At 40.7% G+C, this 18,821-nt stretch overlaps 1 protein-coding gene across 6 annotated transcripts in view; it reads right to left on the bottom strand.

Moving 5' to 3' along the window:
* Positions 1-10,019: 10,019 nt before the first annotated feature.
* Positions 10,020-18,821, bottom strand: part of XRCC4 (X-ray repair cross complementing 4) — a 181,428-nt gene continuing 172,626 nt past the window's right edge. For all 6 annotated transcript variants that reach the window (XM_064439500.1, XM_064439503.1, XM_064439502.1 and 3 more), the window contains one exon: positions 10,020-10,296. In XM_064439500.1, coding sequence (XP_064295570.1) covers positions 10,188-10,296 — 109 coding nt within the window. In that variant the 3' untranslated portion in view covers positions 10,020-10,187. The remainder of the gene's footprint in view (positions 10,297-18,821) is intronic.

The raw sequence follows: 18,821 nt of genomic DNA, 5'->3' as shown, positions 1-18,821 counted from the left end.
ATTCAAATTGTAGTCACAGGGCTGGGTGTGGAGTAACTTCTATTTGGCAACACAGTCCCGGTGAGAGGGAGGGCGAGTGTGTTACAATCACAGTCAATAAGAGAACAAAGAGCCTCAGACCAGCCCAACTGAGATATGAATATCAGCCTGAACATTTTCCCCTGAGCTGGGAATCAGAAATCAGTATGAAACAGTAAAAGCTGCCCAGAACGTGCCTGCCTCCACTTTTTAGCCTGATTTTTGTATTTCTGTCAAAATAACTGATGTGCTGAGGGGAAGGAAAAAGGATATGAAGAAGTTATTGTGAAACCTAGGTATATCTTTTGTGAAATCGGAGACGGCATCCTTCATTTTTTGGCTTGTGTATCTTCTTGTGCTAGTTAAGTTTCATTTCTCATTTTACGGTCTTGAACTGGAGTGATGAAACCAAACAGGATCACCCTCCCACATCGCATTGTTTTGAGCACTGCCAGTGGTTTTCATGCATAAAGCTTTGGTCTCAGCTGCCTAATCTGGGGACTTTAACTTCAGAGATTTCCCGTCTGTAGGAGCCTTGTGTGGAGCAAGTCTGCCTGTTTCATGGCATGGACCCCCGCTCCTTAGAAGGAACTTCACTCCATGTCGCTCATCCTGCGAACCGTCCTGACAGGCCACGTGCGCCCTGCTCACACGAAAGCAAGTTTGTCCATGAACTTTGTGACAAGGACCAGCTCTCAGCAGCTGGGACTGGATCTGAGTGAACCACGCCATTAAAAAAGAAATCTCTCTAGTCCTGCTTGAGTCCTTCACTGATCCTACCTCCTCCGGTGGCTTGAATCCCAACCATATGCCCATACACACTGCTGATCAAGTGTAATTAAGCAAATGCACCTACTAAAAGATGCAAAAAGCTGACCTGAGGGCAGATGAACCATCCGTTAAAATTGGTGATAGCAGCAGGAAAGGTCCTCACAGCAGTTCCAGCTGGAGAAAGAAGGCTGCAAAGCTGGAAAACTGCTAGTTTGTTCCTCCCTACAAAACTGAAAGCAAAATCAATATTAAAAAAATTGCAAAACAGTTTATTCTGGGCTTACTGCATCTTATTATTGAGCAGTTGCAATAAATCATGATCCAGTTTGGCTGCTCAGCTCAGCTGAAGTCAAAGGGGAAGACACAACATTCCTGGGATTTGTCATGAAGAGGTTTGTCACATCTTCCCAAAGCTTGCGTGAGGAGGAATGAGACAGGCTGCAAGCGGCCAAGTGTTAGGCAGAAATTATTTCACTTCCTCCATGCCTTTGCAGCACAAAATATTTCTCATCATAAATCAGCTCTGATTAGTTTATTATGGATGTTTAGGTTAAATGTCTCAATTGCTCTTTTGTTCTTGGGAATCCAATCTTATTTTTATAGATATTTATTAGTACAGCTTCCAGACAGCTGATTTCGTTTCCCATCTCTTTGTTTTTGGCTCTGTTGTGGGAAGGATGGAGTCATAAAACTAAAATACCCGCAGACATAAGAAGCAGGACACAGGCTTTTCTCTCTCTATCAGCCACGCTGACACCACACTGCGCGGTGAACGAGGGGAGGACAACAAGCCTGCTCAGAAGGACTCTTAGCTATTCTTTTCCCACAGACCTGCCACACCCTTCAGAAGAAATGTGGTTAGCAAGGCAAGCCTTGAACATGACCACTGAATGAAAGCTGACCTAGGACAGGCTGTCTTGCTGAAAAAATAGTGTTACAGGAACACATGCCTCTAACTCACAAGTAGGGAAGATTCATAGCATATTGTATTTTAACTTACTTTTCCCTAATTTAAAATCACTATAGTGCGATCTCCTGGGTAAATGAGGTGGGGATGGTCTGATCTGATCAGAAGACTGGTGCTCTGCATTGCTCAGCCTTCTCCTCTCTCACGTGAACAGCTTCTTCGAGAACTGGGGGTAAATGGGTCGCTCATCCTCAGTCAGCCGTATTACGTGACGGTTACTACCTGCCTCTTGCATCAGCTGTAGAGAACAATTAACCAGCATTTGTAGAGAGATCATCACAGGAGAAGTATAGATGTGGCAGACTGTATTTGCCTCAGTTTTGAACCTTGGTTTTTTCATATAAGGGTCCTACTACGCGCGTCAGGCATCTGAGCGCTCAGCTTTACATAGCCGCTCCTGAGGACCGGTTGTACTGCTGCACTCACTACATCCACACCTAATATAACATTTGCACTTGGCTTCCACCACAGCTGTTGAAAAGAGGGTGGAGTGAACTTTACTTCAACATGTCTGGTAAAAGTTCCCTGCAGACAATGTCTAATGAGGTTTTGATTTTCCAAAGTAAACTTACAGCAGCTTGTACGAATGTAGGATCCTTTCTGCTCTGACCACTCCCCTCACAGAAGGAGTTTGCACTACCTGCGTGCCAGCCCTGACCGCCTCGCGTGTGCCAGCAGCTCCAAGGGATGCTCTGCACGATGCCTGAGTGCAGTGGAGAAATCTGGACCGCACCACATTTAATGGGACCCTGCCTTGCTGAACCTCAAGTGCTGGAGCAGTTGTGCTTGGCACCGAGAAGCTACCTCCTGGCAGCATTTCAGGTTGAACATACTCATAAATGCCCTTTGGGCTCAGGACAGGTTGTAAGGTTTTCTGGATACGGCTGTGAGATGGAGGCTAGGAGGGATGGAGCAAATGGTATTTAGATCAGGGTGCACTCCAGGGCTGCCAGCAGCTTCTCCAGCAGGTTACCGGAAAGGATAAAGATTAACTTCATCCCTCCATATGAAGGAAAATTAACCATGGTACTGGAGAATATTGCTAGTACTTCCTTTCCTAATATAGCAAGAAGTGAAACGCAGAAAAAAAGTTCACCTGGATGATGTGAGAAACTCATCAGACAGGTCTCTGAATTACCCAAAAAGTCAAGAATCCCAAACAAATTAATCTGTGTCATAGCAGAAGGATTTGTGCTTGATCACAGTATTTAATATTTTTATATATTTATTTTTAATTACTATTTAATATACATATTTATTTTCTTCTCTGTCTCCTGAATTCTTTGTGGCATAAAAGCTCTTCCAGTGTCCTTGAAAACAAAAACTGAAAAGCCAGCTTCCTCTTGGAGGTGACTTTGCTTGATACCTGCATGATACACGAGGAACAAGCACCAGCGAGGGCAGCAGGAGACCGTGCCTTTCCATAAGTGCTGCAGGAGCAGGGCTTGCGGGGCTGGGCATCAGCTGTGCCCAGGTGAAATGCAACAGACCACATTCAGAGTGCCTACACTCACATCGTTGGGCGTTATGGCTTCTTTTGCCCACCACCTTGAAAGGGTCTGGTAACACTGTATGTCAGGTTCTCTGAACCACGCCATCGCCCTCAGGAGTGCAGAAGCCACAACCACGGTGGCTATCGAGCCAGCCATGGTCATCTACCCAGCTTCGAGCAGCCACAAGCTCCAATGTTTGCCACCTATATATTCCCTCAGCACTCACGGAGAAAGAGAGGGGTATCACCTGGGAGCAAGTAATCTCATCCCAAGATAGGTAAGCTGAAGATACCCAACTTTTCCTCACTGCTGAAGGAGCCGGGGTGGCTGTCTTAGGCTGAACATCTCAACTCGTACATTTTAATGCAGCCCAGAGAGTTTTTCACTCTCTTACATCTTTCACATGTAGCAGCTTCTCATCATTTGGGCTACTACGTTCAGCTGATCGGTTGTGCTCAGTGTTCCTGGGGTCACCGCAGGAGCCACCTTGGGCTGCAGCATGGGGTGGCTGTGCAGCTCCAGCACCGCGGGAGGAACTGTGCTCTCGTCCTTCCCAAGCTCCACCCGTGCCTCACCTCTCCAACCAGCGCCTCTGGGCACAATGTTGGAGTTTCTCCCCACAAGTGTGTCAGAAGGGGGATGAGGTGACTTAACAGGGTCGGGCTTTGCCATTGCCAGTTTTTGCCATTCATGACACAGGTTTTCCTTTGCATTTTAAAGCATTAGTAAGAGCCAAGCACTGAGGAAGCGTTAGCAAAGCTGTGCCTTAGTTGTTTTCTTTCCTTCTCACTTGACAATGAGAATAGTGTTAAATTTAAGTGGTTCTGGGCAGTGATTTTAATCTCCCTCTGGAATCAGCTGTCCATACTGGGCTTGTGAATAGTCTTGTAAATGTATTTTACTACTTTTTTACATTTTACATGGCCCAAGCAGTCTGGAGGTGAGCCTGGACGATGGTGTGCAACTTATCTCCAGCCTTTTCTGCTTAGAATTCTGGCTTTTTTGTTAAAATTAAAATTAATTTTTAAAATCACCTGGGCTACATGAGAAAATTGGGGTAGATGGTTGGATTAAATCCAATCCAGGGGTCACACTTGACCAATGTGAATCAGAACCACGCACTAGAAATGAGGCAGGACTTCCAAGTGGTATTTAATTAAGTAGGAAAAGAAGGATAATGTGACATTTACCCAGAGCAACATAGGTACTTCATGCTGTAGTGGTGACTACTACATAATGAATACTATAACAATAGTAGTTGCATAAAAACAGATAATTAAATATGTACCTTCATGCCCTTCAGAAAGTACTAGAGTGGACGTCTACCTCTGGACCTAGATCTTCCCATCAGATATTCCTCTCAGTCTCTCAAATGACAGCTCTCTGTGTGAGAGGACCTTCAGAAACAGGATAAGGACAGCAGTTTTCAGCTTAAATAGTAAAATGGTTTAATGTATTTGTTTCTTAACTGTGAACACTACTCACGCTAGGACCAGCTGGTTTAAGTCTCAGCAGATGCATAAAGCTAAGACTCAGAAGAAAACCTTTACAGCACCTTGGGTACACATAAGCACTGAAGACAGAGAGACGCTTGCGGTGGGATGGGACTGCAGCATTCATTACTGCTGCAGAAAGTTTCATAAAGTCATAGCAGGCGGAGCGATTTACATTCAGAACTGCTATTTATATTAAAGCTTTTTGGAAGATGCATATGAAATTTATTCCCTGTTTACTAAATAACAACTGGACGCAGTGTGAGTAACTTGCTATGGTTACCTTTTCTCTTCAGCATTGGACTAGATGATCTTCCTACTCTCCTTCTGACCTCAACTGTCCTGTGACCCTGTTACGTTGCAGGCTTGATGGTAAGATGTTCTTCAGTTAAACATTTCTGCACAAGACAAAAAGAGCCATAAAAAACCAAAACAGAGCTGTCCTTCCTCCCCAAGAAGTAACCTGAAAACAGAATGGTCATCCTTTTTCTCCAGGGCATTAACAAACAACTCACCTCGGGTGACATTAAGGCGGCTATAGCCATTTGACAAGACCTGAGAACTCTGGCCAAAAAAGCAATTTCTGGTTATTGTTGTCCCCTCTGACCAGCAGGATTAGCAGGCAAGATCAGACAATGCCAGGCATCTGCTTCAATCCTGTTTCCCAAACAGAATGAAATAAACAGGGTCAAGTGTCTCTGCACAGTTCTCATCCCCTGTTCCAGTCAATATTTAGGCCAAAAGCGCGCTCATCTTTTTTTTTTTCCCTCTGTCTTGCCATCTCTCACATGCTTTCTCTCTCTCTCTCAGGCTGGACTCTCAGAGCTTTTCCCAGGCATGTCCTTGGTTTTTCACTACTTCACTCTTCCCCACTCCATGATTTTTCCCTCTCTGAACAGGCATACAAATCTCCATGATACAACACCCAGCAGAAGCTTCTAATCCCGCATGCCCTGCTCATGTGTCGTTTAAATGTGGCGGCTGCTTTTCCTTCAAAAAAGAAACAGCTATTTCTCATAAGGCTTCCCAGATACCATCACCAACAGGTTTCATTGGAGTTCCTACTTTTTGTGCCAAAGCCACCGGCAAAAATTCTGAATGAGATGATTGGTCCCAAGACTCATCCCTAAGGACCTCCAGAAATAGTCTTCTTTCAGCTTGGAATTCTCCTTTTGGATAGTGTTGTTTTTAAAAATATACAGTGTTTACTTTTCCTAATAATAGCAGATTAATATTGATAGATTTATGAATTAAATTGATTTTGGAGTGTCATTATAATAGCAGGGAAAAAATTTAATGGTCAGAGAAGGATGAAAATTCAGATGTTGACCAATGTTATATGGAAAATAAATGACAAGGAGGGTGAGAGTTGGCCAAAAGGAAATTAGGAAAAAGATTTGATAAGAGGGAATTAGAATAAAATTAGAGCAGAAAAGTGTTTAGCAGAAAAGCGGTACTAACCCCCAATGACAGGATTGATGCATTACTGGAGACAAGAGGAAGATGGAAACCCTCTCCTACCTGCCCCTCTTTCAGTAGGATAGCCAGCTCCTGGCACATTTTTCTAAATTACTATCGCTCAGAAGATGTTCAAATATATTACCTTCCGTCTCTAAGCAGTCTGGACATGTTTTTATTGCCTTGTTTTCCTACCATTCTTACTTCACTGTTCCCACATTTTATATTTCCCACAAAACAGATGGCAAGCCAGTAAAAAAAAAAACAGCTTTACCTTAAACATTTAGCAGCATCTGAATTCCCATGAGTAAAGGCTTCTTCTTTCCTCAAGTACCTCCAGGCTGCTAGATCAAACTGCAGAAGTTGTCAAAGCTAGCTAGACCGTACTAAACATTTCCAGGGAATCATGTTTATACACACAATCATTTATACGCTACAGGTACAAAGCAAGGAAGAACAATATACCTAATACACATGAGTGTCTACTTTTGGGAATAGGGAGAAAGTAGTTAAAATAATGATACAGATTGCCAAAACATTATCTGAAAATCAAAATAATATTTTCATCCCATAGGCAATAATTTATACAGCACTTCCTCAAGAAAAGAGAGTGTTTTAGTTCCGAACAATTTTCTCCTCTCTTGAAAAAAATATTGTAACTCTTTTTGAACTAAAAGATTTGCTGGATAAACCCAGACCTCAAATGACAAGTTATTATGCATAAAAACATACATTCTGTTTAAGCAGTTACATTAAAAGTAGAAAACTGTAGACGAGTCTAAACCTTTAATGAAAGACAGCATAGCTTTCCGTCTGTAGAACAAAACTACATGTTTTATCTTTCCCAAAAGTATAGTTTAAACTGAAGAAAAAATTTACCTGGGAAATAATTTGCAGAGTAATATCAAAGAGAGGCATTAATTAAGGATGGCCTTTGAAATTTGATCTGTGTTTCCTAACTTTGGTTAATTTCCTGTCTTGAAAAACCATTTGTGGGCATGTTTCTCTATTTTGTCTTCTGTCACCACTAAAATATTCCGGACAGGGGAGAAGCAATTGACTGACATCTCATGTCAAGCTATTTCATGTGACGGTTTTATAGGCATGCCTGGAAAACATGGTCTTCCAAAAGGTGAGTTAGAAAACCATGCTCATAAAGTAAGTCTAAGTTTAGTAGCTCTACTAAATAGAAGGATGAATGGAGTGAGGCGTAAGTCCAGAACTGTTCAATGTTTTCATTAATGGTCTGGATGTTAGCAATGGAGAACGAACTTACTACAATCACCCACAATACTAAATTGAGGAATAATGAGCGTTCATAATCATCCTGACAAACTAGATAAATCAGCCGCAAAAATGGGATGCAAGTCAATATGGATGCGAGTCAATACAGTTAAATGCCAGTTACTAAATCCATGTGGGAATAGTCAGCTGCACAAACACAGAATGGAAAAACAAGTGATTACCCGGTAACTCTGTGTGGAAGAATCCAAGGATTATAGTGGATCGCAGCATGAACATAAACTAGATGTTATGCCATTGTGAAATAGGTGAACATTATATTCGATATATGAATAGGAGCACTGTCTATTGACTCACAAGGGAACCCTTCTGCTCTGTAAGCTTTCGAAAGCCCCTGCAGCAGGAACTCCATTGGCATGGGGGGATAGCCAAGACCCCAGCTTTACTCCGAGACTTAACCAAGCAGCTCTGAGTATCATATTAATTTAATAGGTTTTTTAAAAAATATGTTATGAAGTGTTATTACTGAGTTCCCTTCCCAAACATCACAGGTTAGTTTGAAAGAGATTTTACTTGGCTTGGTCAACGAAGGCCATTGGGTCTATGTCAATGCATTGGGATGAATGAGTTTGAGGATAAAGTGGATGTCCCCACTTCTTATGGGCAAATACGCATCATAAAGAAGTTTCACTGATTTTCTGCAGCTTTTGCAATACTACCTCTGCTCTCACAAATAACTTGTGCTCATTTTGGTGGGTCTTTCCTCTTCAAAGTCTACTGGAAAATGGAACCTTATCAGCAGAAAAGCAATAGTTTCTCACATAAATATTCAAAAACGAGCATTTCACTAACACTTCTCACCGGTTGTGGAGACTGACATATTGTAAGTTGGCTTTGAGGGGAGAGGAGGTGTCACTGTGTATATGAACAGTCTCAGCTGGCTGGAAACTGGCTCCCTACCATGGCTACCCTAACTAGAGGACACACCTGTGCTCACACAGTCCAAGGTATGTATCCACCATCACGTAATTTTCTGCTCAACTCCTGGCTTGATTCTATAAACCTCAAAGAAAAAGAAAAGAATAAATATTCTGACAGACTTTATTACATCTGCCAACTGTGTGTAACATTTCCTATTTATATAACAACATTTTACTATTAGAAACCAACAGTTTCTTGAAAGCAGAGTTTTGCGGGATGTTCAGCCCCATTTACCTTCATTTTCTGCTGCAGGCGCAATTAAACCAAGCTTTTGCATTTCGGGTTAAGTCATGGAACATTTTCACATTAAAACTGAAACTATATACAAGCTTTTGCTGAAACCATTGTCAGATCAGCCCTGGAAGATTTTAAATCAGGCAACGTCTATGAATGGGCGTATGAATAGGTCTTTTGTGGTTCTGTCATTTCTCAGGCACAAAGCCTCTGTAGCAAGAAAAACATTTTGGCCATTCATGTTTTTACTGTGTGATTTATAACATTGTCCCAAAGCCCTTTGTGAATTTAAAGTGCTGTGACCATGTTTTTCAGAAAGGAAAGCTCAAATATAATATTCCCAGATCCTCATGTAGGTTCTTAAATGAGGCCCTGATCCTGCAAATACGGACACGGATGCTTTTAGTTAAGCATAGGATTGAATTTTGGCAGAATCAGGGCCTAAGTAAGCTGCCATTTAAAAAATACAAGTGGCTTCTATGGGCCATTGCAAGTGATAGAGCACAGAAGCAGGACTATGCTGCATAGTCCTGCTGACTTTGATGGGATTACTCACGTTTAAAACCCTTGCTGGATCACATCCTTTCTGAGACAGAACTGGCTCCATCATCTTAAATGAGAATTGATTCAGGCTTTTAAAATTGCAAAGCAGAAACTTGATGTGTGTGCTTAGTTCTGTACATGTCGCTTTTTCTTTGATGAAGCCTTAATATGAATGCATCAGCTTTGGGCAGGAAAAGGTCATGCATTACCACACTCTGCTAACTAGTCCCTTTACTCATAGAGTTTCTAAGCAAATAAAAACAAAACTGATGCATTTTTAGAATACATTTTATTTTTTTAGAAATCGCCTTAAGAAAATCACAAAGTATAAAAAATGACAATTTTAAAGGCTATGGGTTTCTACCCGTGAACAGAGTCAATATTGATTTTCTAAGCACTTTACTCCCAAAAGCAAGAATACCTTACAATGCATAATGCTGCAGAGAACCTTCAAGTAAAAAGTGAAAGGTAGCTTCTTTGGATGCTTCACATCAGAAGATATAATTCTAAACTCAGTTCAGGAAGCTGTATCTCAATCAAACCTGAAGACTACTTAGCCAGACAGCATCTAAGCTGAGCTTCTCAAGAAAGAGGCAGTATATAAGGTGAGTACAATGGTAGCCTTAATCTTCTTTACATCTGACTTATTCTCTGGGGACATCTGGAAACCAGTTCATCCTGGATACAATCAGCAGCCGCAGGCTGTTAGGTCATAAAAACGCTATGATGGTGTTCTCGTTCCCCATATACGCATGATAAAAGGTCTACACAGAGGCTAAACTGATTTCAAGGCCATCACAGATCAAGCCGAGCAGGCCAAGGGTCTACAATCGCGTACTGACGAATGGGGCAAGCGCAGCGCAAGAGGATTAGAGCAATATGCCATCGAATACTATCATAGAGTAAAGATTTTGCTCAGTATCGTAATATTTTATTGCTTATCTCCATTAGAAGCACCAATCTCTCAATTTCTCAGCCCTCACATAGCTAGATGTCATCAAAGAGGTCCTCCAGCTTACAGGTGTTTTCCAGTGTTTCGAGAGACATCACATCTGGGGAATGCTTGCCCGATGCCCTCTCTGAGGCCAGATCAGGTCTGGAAATACAAAGCAAAGAGATTTGAAACAAATTTAGATACAGATATAAACAATTCCAACATATACACCATATACACTGCCAAGGTAACCATTTAATAGTGTATTTTGAGCTTTTTGTTAAGGTTACATGTAAGAGAAAAGTGCTTTTTGTTAAGGCCTAATTACTTGCTGAGATGGCTATGGCAAAACAAATGAAATTCAGCTTATAAATGTCAAGGTTTCAGCTATTTCTTTACAATTTCTAGGACCCTGAGAATGACCATTTCACCCACAATTTCCACATGGAGAGCTAGGAAGAGGAGAACTAGCGCAGAAAACATACAAAGGACCTGCTTTTCTACTACTGCGCAGGATGATGCTCTGCTAAATGCTTGTTACTTTTTCACTGGTGCTAAGTATATGTCTGTTGTCATCAGTTTGACATGGAGGCATATGAAGAATCAGACTGAGTTGTCTCAAAGGTCCCTGGCCTTCCCCTGTACCTATGTTATGTTTACATTTGCTATAAATGTATGCAAATAGAAGGACTCATGTGTATGCCGAGGTGTGGGTTTGCCCTCAGATGGCTGGACACCACGGAGTCCTACCTGAAAACGTCACGCCTTAAGCAGACATCAATTACATTGAACAAATGCTACTTTGCATCAGTCAGGCCTGTTTAGGACTCCTTTGAATGTCCTTATCAACGTAGATCATGTAAGTGACTCTTGGCTATACGAGCTCCTGGTGTTTGCCAAAGGCCCATGTTCACTGTTTCTCCTCTCCCTCTGAGACACCATTCTGGTATAGGCAGCTCTGCGCTTATGCCTGGGAAGGCAAGGTATCTTTTGTTTCAAAAAACAGTGGCATTTGCAACAGCTTCTGATCCCTATAGGAATTAATCTTATATGTATAGGCTGAATCCATGAAAAGTCTTTGAATCCTGCGCAGACAACTTCTGAAAGCTTTAAGAAGAGAATTATTGACCACTGATACGGGTGTTTTCAGTGACAACATATTCCATGTCAATATCACTAGCTGCTTTGAAAATAAGACATAATCTCTTAATCTTGGCTCAGTATGTTGTAGGGAATTGGTGTAGGAAGCAGGGAGCAGACCTGATGTGCTTGTATTGTAGGACTTTGGACTGGTTGGAATTTCATAAGGATTGATGGCTTCATGCCCAGGTATATTCCACTGGTGTAATCCTGACAGAAGGTGAAAAATTCATATATTACCAGGGCCAACATATAAGCCACCAGGATGGGAAGAATTAGACAGAAGTGATGGAAAGTGTTACTCTCAAATGCTGCCCTATGAGGGCTTAGTGCAATGAGGCATCCAAAAGCAATCTTAATTTTCAGACTAATCCAAGCATTTGCCTTCAACTGCTGTAGAGCCAATATAGTTAGTGAAATTCTGTAACTTTTTTTCTTTTCAAATTAGGTTTCAAACAGATTCAGAAACAAGATTTCCAGAACTTCTACCAGAAACCTCTAGGGAGAATAATTTTTTATAAAACACTGCAACCTTCAAAATGCAATGAGCTTCCTAAGACCCCAACCACTGCATGATTCATAGCCTCTCGTACTTCAAGTTTGTCAAGCCCTCGGAGGTTCAGAGCTCTCACTATAATGTTTCCTGCTGTGGACCCAGGGAATGATTTTCATTTCAGGGTGGAGTGCCCTGTGTTCCTCGGAAATCAGCAAAACCCCGGTAAATGCTGAGTCTTGGGCGCTGTCACTTCCTAAGAGCTCTCCAGAATTCAGAAGGGTTTCCTCACCACTCTATCCATCACTCCAGTTCTGCAAACCACTTTACATTCAACGCGTTGGTATATCCAGATTATGATAATTACTTTCTCTGGAAGTCTAACCAGCTTTCTCAGCGAACTCTTCCAAAATGCTTTTCTTCAGGTCTGAATAAATTGTGTCCAACCATTTTTTTTTCTTTTGGTATGCAGTGACACCTAACAAGATGTGTGTCTCATCAAAAGTCACTTGAACTGACTGTGAAACAAACCTGCCAGAACTGGACCCTTAGCCAATGACCGCTGGTCAGCAGGATCAGATCATTCCATTCTAGTTGTTAGCCATCAACTTATTTGTACCCTAATTATTTTTTTAACATATAGGTAGCATACCCCAACACAGCATTACACTCAAATTTACTTATTGAAGGTGTATTGTTCTTTTACCTTTCTAGGTCTGTCTCAAGTGAGAACATATGTAAATCACAGTGTGGAGCCACATGCTGATCATTTTATTAATTCTGAAAGGTCTCATCAGCAAATAAATTAGGCTGTGAAGACCTCTGTACCACCATAGGCTATTTCAGGTACTGGAAGTTTTATTTAGAGCATATGCTCATATGCTGTATAGGCATATAAGAATAAAAGACTTCTGAGACCCCACATTTGTTGACTTTCAGATTGCACCTATTCCAGCATGTTCTGATTTTGAAAAGTAAGTCTGACAGTGCTTAAGCAATGTCAATGACAATTTTATCCTCATTGGCTAAAACAACTGTTTTCAACACTATACATGAGATCATATCTATAATCCAAATCACTGTTGAGTTCTAACATACACAGCTAAAGCTATTAAGCTTCTGTGTTCTTGTAACAACATGGTCCTCATTTAATCTCCAAAAGCTGTAATACCATGACTGTGAATAAACCCAACTACACTTGCAAAGTGGAAGCATTAGCCTCTTTACAAGAGGTTCATAAGCAACTTAATTTTGGTTTAAAGACTTGATGGTTCCTATTTGCATGGCAGTTATCCACTGAATGCCAACAGCTTGCTTTGTGCTGTGAAATTATTTTGAATCTTGGATTCTCACTGAAGTTGTATTACCATATACTGATGCATAACTGAGTGAATTTCTTTAAATTGCAGTGAATTGTATAGTCCTTTCTTGCCAAAAAGCCTGTAAGTAAGGCATTCTTCTTGAAAGTTTATTCTTCTGTTGGATCACTTTTTGAAGTCTTGCTTTTTGGTAAACTTAAACTCCATTAACACATCTGGAGAACTGCTGACTATAAGAGATCATTTCATATTTCCTGACATTTAGTTCAAGCCCTTCATAAATTGAGACAGAAGACCAGATCCACAGCTGGTGTGAATCACTGGAGCACTAATAATGTCAGTGGAGCTCTGCTGACTTACACCAGCTGAGATTCTGGCCCCAGATTTGGAAGAAAGTGGTTACATTACTTGATATTTCTTTCCACAGCTGAGTAAGAGCCATAAGAAACAGAAGGCAGGCAACACTTCAGTACTTAACTAAACAGCACAGAAACTCAAAGCCACGGAGGGTGATGGCTTTGCATAGCTTGGGAGAAAACGCAACACCTTCTTTTGCAGTAGGACAGATGGACCACTCCCATTTGTTTCTTGTGATTAATTATTTCTGAGTTCACACAGACCCCAGAAAAGATCTGTACAACACCATTCCTGCTGCAACAGACGGTCAGTTCCACGAGATAATGTTTGTGAAGCAGTATGAAGCAGAAAATAATCCCCTACGTGACTGCTACAAACGACACGATTAAAAAGAGCTTCCTGGTGGCAAAAAGATCAAACACGTGGTAGCTGTGCTGAAGAAAAATAAGGTCAGTGGCTGTAGTATCAGCACAACTGCTCATCTTGAGGTACTTCTTGCTGGAAAGATGAAAGGTTCTTGCACTTAGCTAGGCTTGTACGGCCAACCCAGCACGTTGTGGTTACCATCTTACACAAGTTTTTGTTCTCGAGCAACTCTCATGGGATTTTAAAAGATAAATACCATTGTAAATAAACATAGCTATGAAAGTTTCTCAAGAAAATTAATCTAGGAGGCATGTTTGTGTCCTTGGACCATTACATTCTTTTCCTCATTTTTTAGTAATTAAAATAGCCAGTTCCAATCAAAAGCTGGCATTTTACTAAGAGAGGAGATTTCAGCTCTCCCAGATGATGTGTAGCAGTGTTTTAGGAAAAGGCAGAATTTCTCAGTGTGTATATCTTTCCTTAGCTTGGTTTAACAGTTTGTTTTTGTCATTAATCTGTAAAAAATGAAGGCTTAATACCATGAGTAGATATTAACAGAGGGTATATACTTTCTTCGGTATCATAAAAATAGGTGGCAGCAGCAGCTCATAAACAGAGAATTAGTAGTCATTACAGCATTAAGGTGAGGCACCTCAAACACTAATGAGCACTCACATTGCAGCTGACAGCGAAAAAGCTTAGAGCAACATTTGTGCTCCAGAGATGGTACTTTTAGTCCACCCCGAGAGAAAAACTTGGATTCTTTGATTTATCAGCAATCTGCTGTCTTGGCTGTATAAACATCGCCTTCACAGAAAGTCCTCAGAAGAGATATACTCATCAGCCATCATTATTAAGGAAGTATTATGAAAGGAGCTTTGAGTAAAGCTCATGGCTATACGTAAAACCTTGGCCTTGAATAACCGATGCCCTGTGGTGTGAGCTCTTGGGAGACATCATCTTGACTGCCTATGGCTACTGGCCAAAAAGAAGGAAGTTCAACCATGAAAAGAAAAAGAAATGGTGTAATGGAGGAGGGGGGAAAGCCTCTTACGTGAACAGACACATCAAGAAGTCTATGTGCAGACAGACCTCTTTAAAGTTGAATATTAAAAATGTAAGTAGACTAAATTGAAACTACATGTGATTAAAAATACTATGATATTCCCCTTTACAGAAATGCCCCAATGACTATGATATAAGGTAAATTATGAAGGTATTTTTCTTTTTAATTCAATTTAAAATGTAAAATGAAACTCAGTAATTTTGTTTAGGTTTTGGCAGTATTATAAGTATTCAACCTCCAGCCTTCTCTGACATTTATTCCTAGAAATAATATGAAAACAAACCCAAATATTTCTAATTCGTCTTGCAAAATGTAAACCCCAGAAAGTCATGAAGAACTTGCTGGATGCAGTCACCTTCATGATCTGAAATTACAGTTGACGGACTTTTCCCTAAGTTATGTTAGTGAAGAAACTGAAAAATTTTCTGCCCATTTCAGTCCTCTGAAGAGAGAGGTGGTGATGCAGATCATCAGTGCCCAAACTGTACCTGGCCCCAACAGAAATTCACAGAGGCTAGAGAAAAATAGTCAAGAAATAGTGGAAAGGAATGATTTCTAGCTCAAGGGATACTGTCTCCATCCCTCTCAGAGACTCTTCCATGTGTGGCATTTTCCTATGCTCAGTGTATTAAGCGAACAGTCTAGTCTCAGCTAAGGTCAGCAGACAGATAACAACAGCAATAATAAGCTCCTTCAATTACACATTTAATGAAGAATATTTTCAATGCAGCAACCACAAATTTAATGTTCAGCCAGGGAATCAATGTTCCCTAATAAACTTCCACCACTGGCTGAAAGCCAAGCTGCAACTGCACCTGCATTCATCACAACCAATGTGCAGTAAGATAAGTCTGGAATTCCCTCAATAAACAAAACTTAAAGTAAAACTTAAAAAAACAGGACAATTTCTAAACACTGTCTTAAGCTCTTGCAAGCACCACTCTTTGTTCTCTAGAACTATTAAATGGGGGATAAATTGATTTATGCTTATACAAGTCTGGTTTTATTTTTCTTTATATATCCCTGGAATCCTTCAGAGGGAGAAAAGTGAACTGGGAATCCCTTAAACATCAAGAAATTGATATAGTGATTGCAGCAAGAACAAACTTGCAAGCACGCCTCCTACACTGAGAAGATACTCATGTGTCTCTCACTGATATAACTTTCAAAATTGATATAACTTCTAATGTCTAGTCTAGATCAGGTCTCAATGTTATTAATCATCCACTCTATTTATTTAGTTCTATGAAACAGATGGTCTAAAGATCCTCAGAAGACCATACGTAATGTCTAAAATGGCTGTGCAGAAAACATGTCATGTAAATAAACAATGCTGACAGTACTTTTTTAGGGACTTGTATTGGTTCAGTTGCAAATTCCCAATTAACTATAGTTGGCATAGGTGCAGGTCCTTATATGAAAAGAACATTCTGGTTTATTAATATAAATATCTTTTCAGCTGATCAAACGTACTTGCAAATGCTTACTAACAAAGACCTACTTAAAAATGTAATAATAGATGTCACTTATAACAAAAAGCCTAAACCATGTTTGTTTTAGACAAGTGGCACACATTTCTGCGGCTCATTTCCACTTAAACTCCTTCTTGCTTAAATAAACTAGACCACTTTCACTTTGAGGAACATACTAGCACCACTGCCTTCACTGGGAAAAACACAAATCTCTTAATCATAAATACATGAGTATATAGTAAAGGAAAAAGTTTGTTTAGGAATTTTGTCAAGGTCTTTCATAAATCCAGTAAATTGCAAATTTATTGGCAAATGCTAGAAGCCATTTCTCATAGTCATTAAATGCTATTTATCACATATACATTTATATAACACCAGCACCAGCTAAACCGTGTCATAACCCTCTTCCAGGCTGTCAAACCCTGGAGCTGATTTCTCTCCCTAACCCTTTCTTATCCCCTTAGGGTGATCATAAACAGTAGCCAGAGACCTAAGGGGGAAAATAAAAATCCCGGAGCCAATTTCTCGCGTAGGAAATGTGTGTCCTCGTGCCCCTGCGTCTGTGGTCCCTGAGGACAGAAGGGGTCGATGCGGCTGTTGCAGCCCTTTCACAGCGGTGGAGCAATAAAGGACGGGTTTTCCATCGGAAAATCTGAAGCCTGCAGATGGCAGCTACAACTGCAAAACCACGCTGAAACAAATCACAAAAATAAGAGCGTTTAACTGGAGGAAAATCCAGCAACCCTAAAACATAGATTGTGCTTCAGATGTTCCATGTCTTTTCCACTCCTTCCCAGTATTGAGGCTCTGGGTGTCTGTTTAAAGACTAATGACTTCAACAGGAGCTAAGCGCTTGCTTAAAGTTAAGCACATGCTTACAAAGCCTCCTGAACCACGGACTCAGCTTGCAACTCTCTGGGGTCCACCCTTTGTTCTGACTGCTCCAGAATGAAACCCACAACTGAAAGAAAAATGGATTAGTCCAGCATTCATATGATGAAAAGTTCCCTCTTAACACTAGCCTCGCTAACTCGGGTATCTTTACTAAATTACTAGGTACGGCTAAAAACATCCTCGTCTCAGAAGGATGCAGGAGAATCCATGGATGTAATCCTAAAAATGATCTTTCAAAAACTCCTAAGACTGAATTAAGCAATTCTTTCTCCCTGCTGAACAATTTGTACAAGTATACCTGGGCACCAGCAGAAACCTATTACTGACCAGGTTACCTATTATCCACAGATCTGCTCAGCAGGTTTTGGATCATTCATTTTAATTGGCTTATTGCAGAAAACCACTTTGGATCAGTACATGGATATGATACGACTTATGTACATATTTTCTAATGACAAAATATACTTAGAAAGATAGAGCAGCAGTGAGTTCTTAACAAACCTGGGAACAGTGAACTGAATAAACTGGGAGCAGGTTTCAAGTTACAAGTTTGGGTAGAGCAGATAAAGTATAATGAGTTTTTTCCCCCTTTCGTCCCCTATTAGGTCTCTAATAGTTCTCCATTGAATCTAAAATTGGTTTAGTATCAAGGATTGTATTTTCCTTTATGCTCTGTCTTAACTCCCATTCAACCTCTCTCATGTTCCTCCTGCCCCGTTCCCAGCCGCAGATCTGAATTCATTCATGCTTTTCTGAAATTAGATCAAACCTTTGATATTTAAGATCAAATCCCTGCCTACAGTGACACCTGTGAGAGTGGAAACATGTTCAAACAACAGTACCAAAAAATAAAAAAAAAAAAAGAAGGGGGAACTGCACATCCAGCCCTTTGAAAACACAAGGGAAAAAGTAAAAATAGGTGCAGCCATAGAATGGAGCTGGACACTGCAACAGCCAGTGTTTTCTGGCTAAAGCTGAATTTTTTCTGCTCCACATTTTTATCATACCTTATGCATCCTTGAAACATCTTCTCACCAAGGGTAGAGAACAGACATCAGCTTTGTCCACCTAATGCCAATCCTATTCCTTACTTAGTGTGCATAAAGCAAATGAACATGGGCCGGAAAGCCTGGCTCTGACTCCTGAACTTCTTAACACTTTGGACATGTGGTTAAGATGCTTTAACAGTCTTTCCTTTAGAGACCCCCATCTAGCAACATGTTTATTTCGTGGAGTAAAGAAGCCATTTTCAAAATATATCTTCTATGGTTCTATGAAGCAGGAATCATCTGCAGCTCATGATGCAAGACAGCCTGTATAGCAGGCTTCAAAAGTAATTTTTTCTCCTCGAAAACCCCAACTGGTCTCCATCCATTCGAGCTCTCAGGGTCTGCCTAAGCAGCAATATCTGCAGTAAGTACTTTACCAGGAACATTTAACAATAGACCAAATAGCCAACTCATTACTTTTGGGGTAAATGCTGCAACAGAGTCTAGACTATAAGATTCTTAAGAAGGGTTGTACTACCTCCAAAAACAACAAAACCCCAACTAACCAAAAGGACAGGACTGGCCCTGTGT

This window comes from Phalacrocorax carbo, chromosome Z, assembly GCF_963921805.1.
Source record: "Phalacrocorax carbo chromosome Z, bPhaCar2.1, whole genome shotgun sequence".
NCBI classification, from domain to species: domain Eukaryota; kingdom Metazoa; phylum Chordata; class Aves; order Suliformes; family Phalacrocoracidae; genus Phalacrocorax; species Phalacrocorax carbo.
This window is presented reverse-complemented; position numbering and strand designations above follow the sequence as displayed.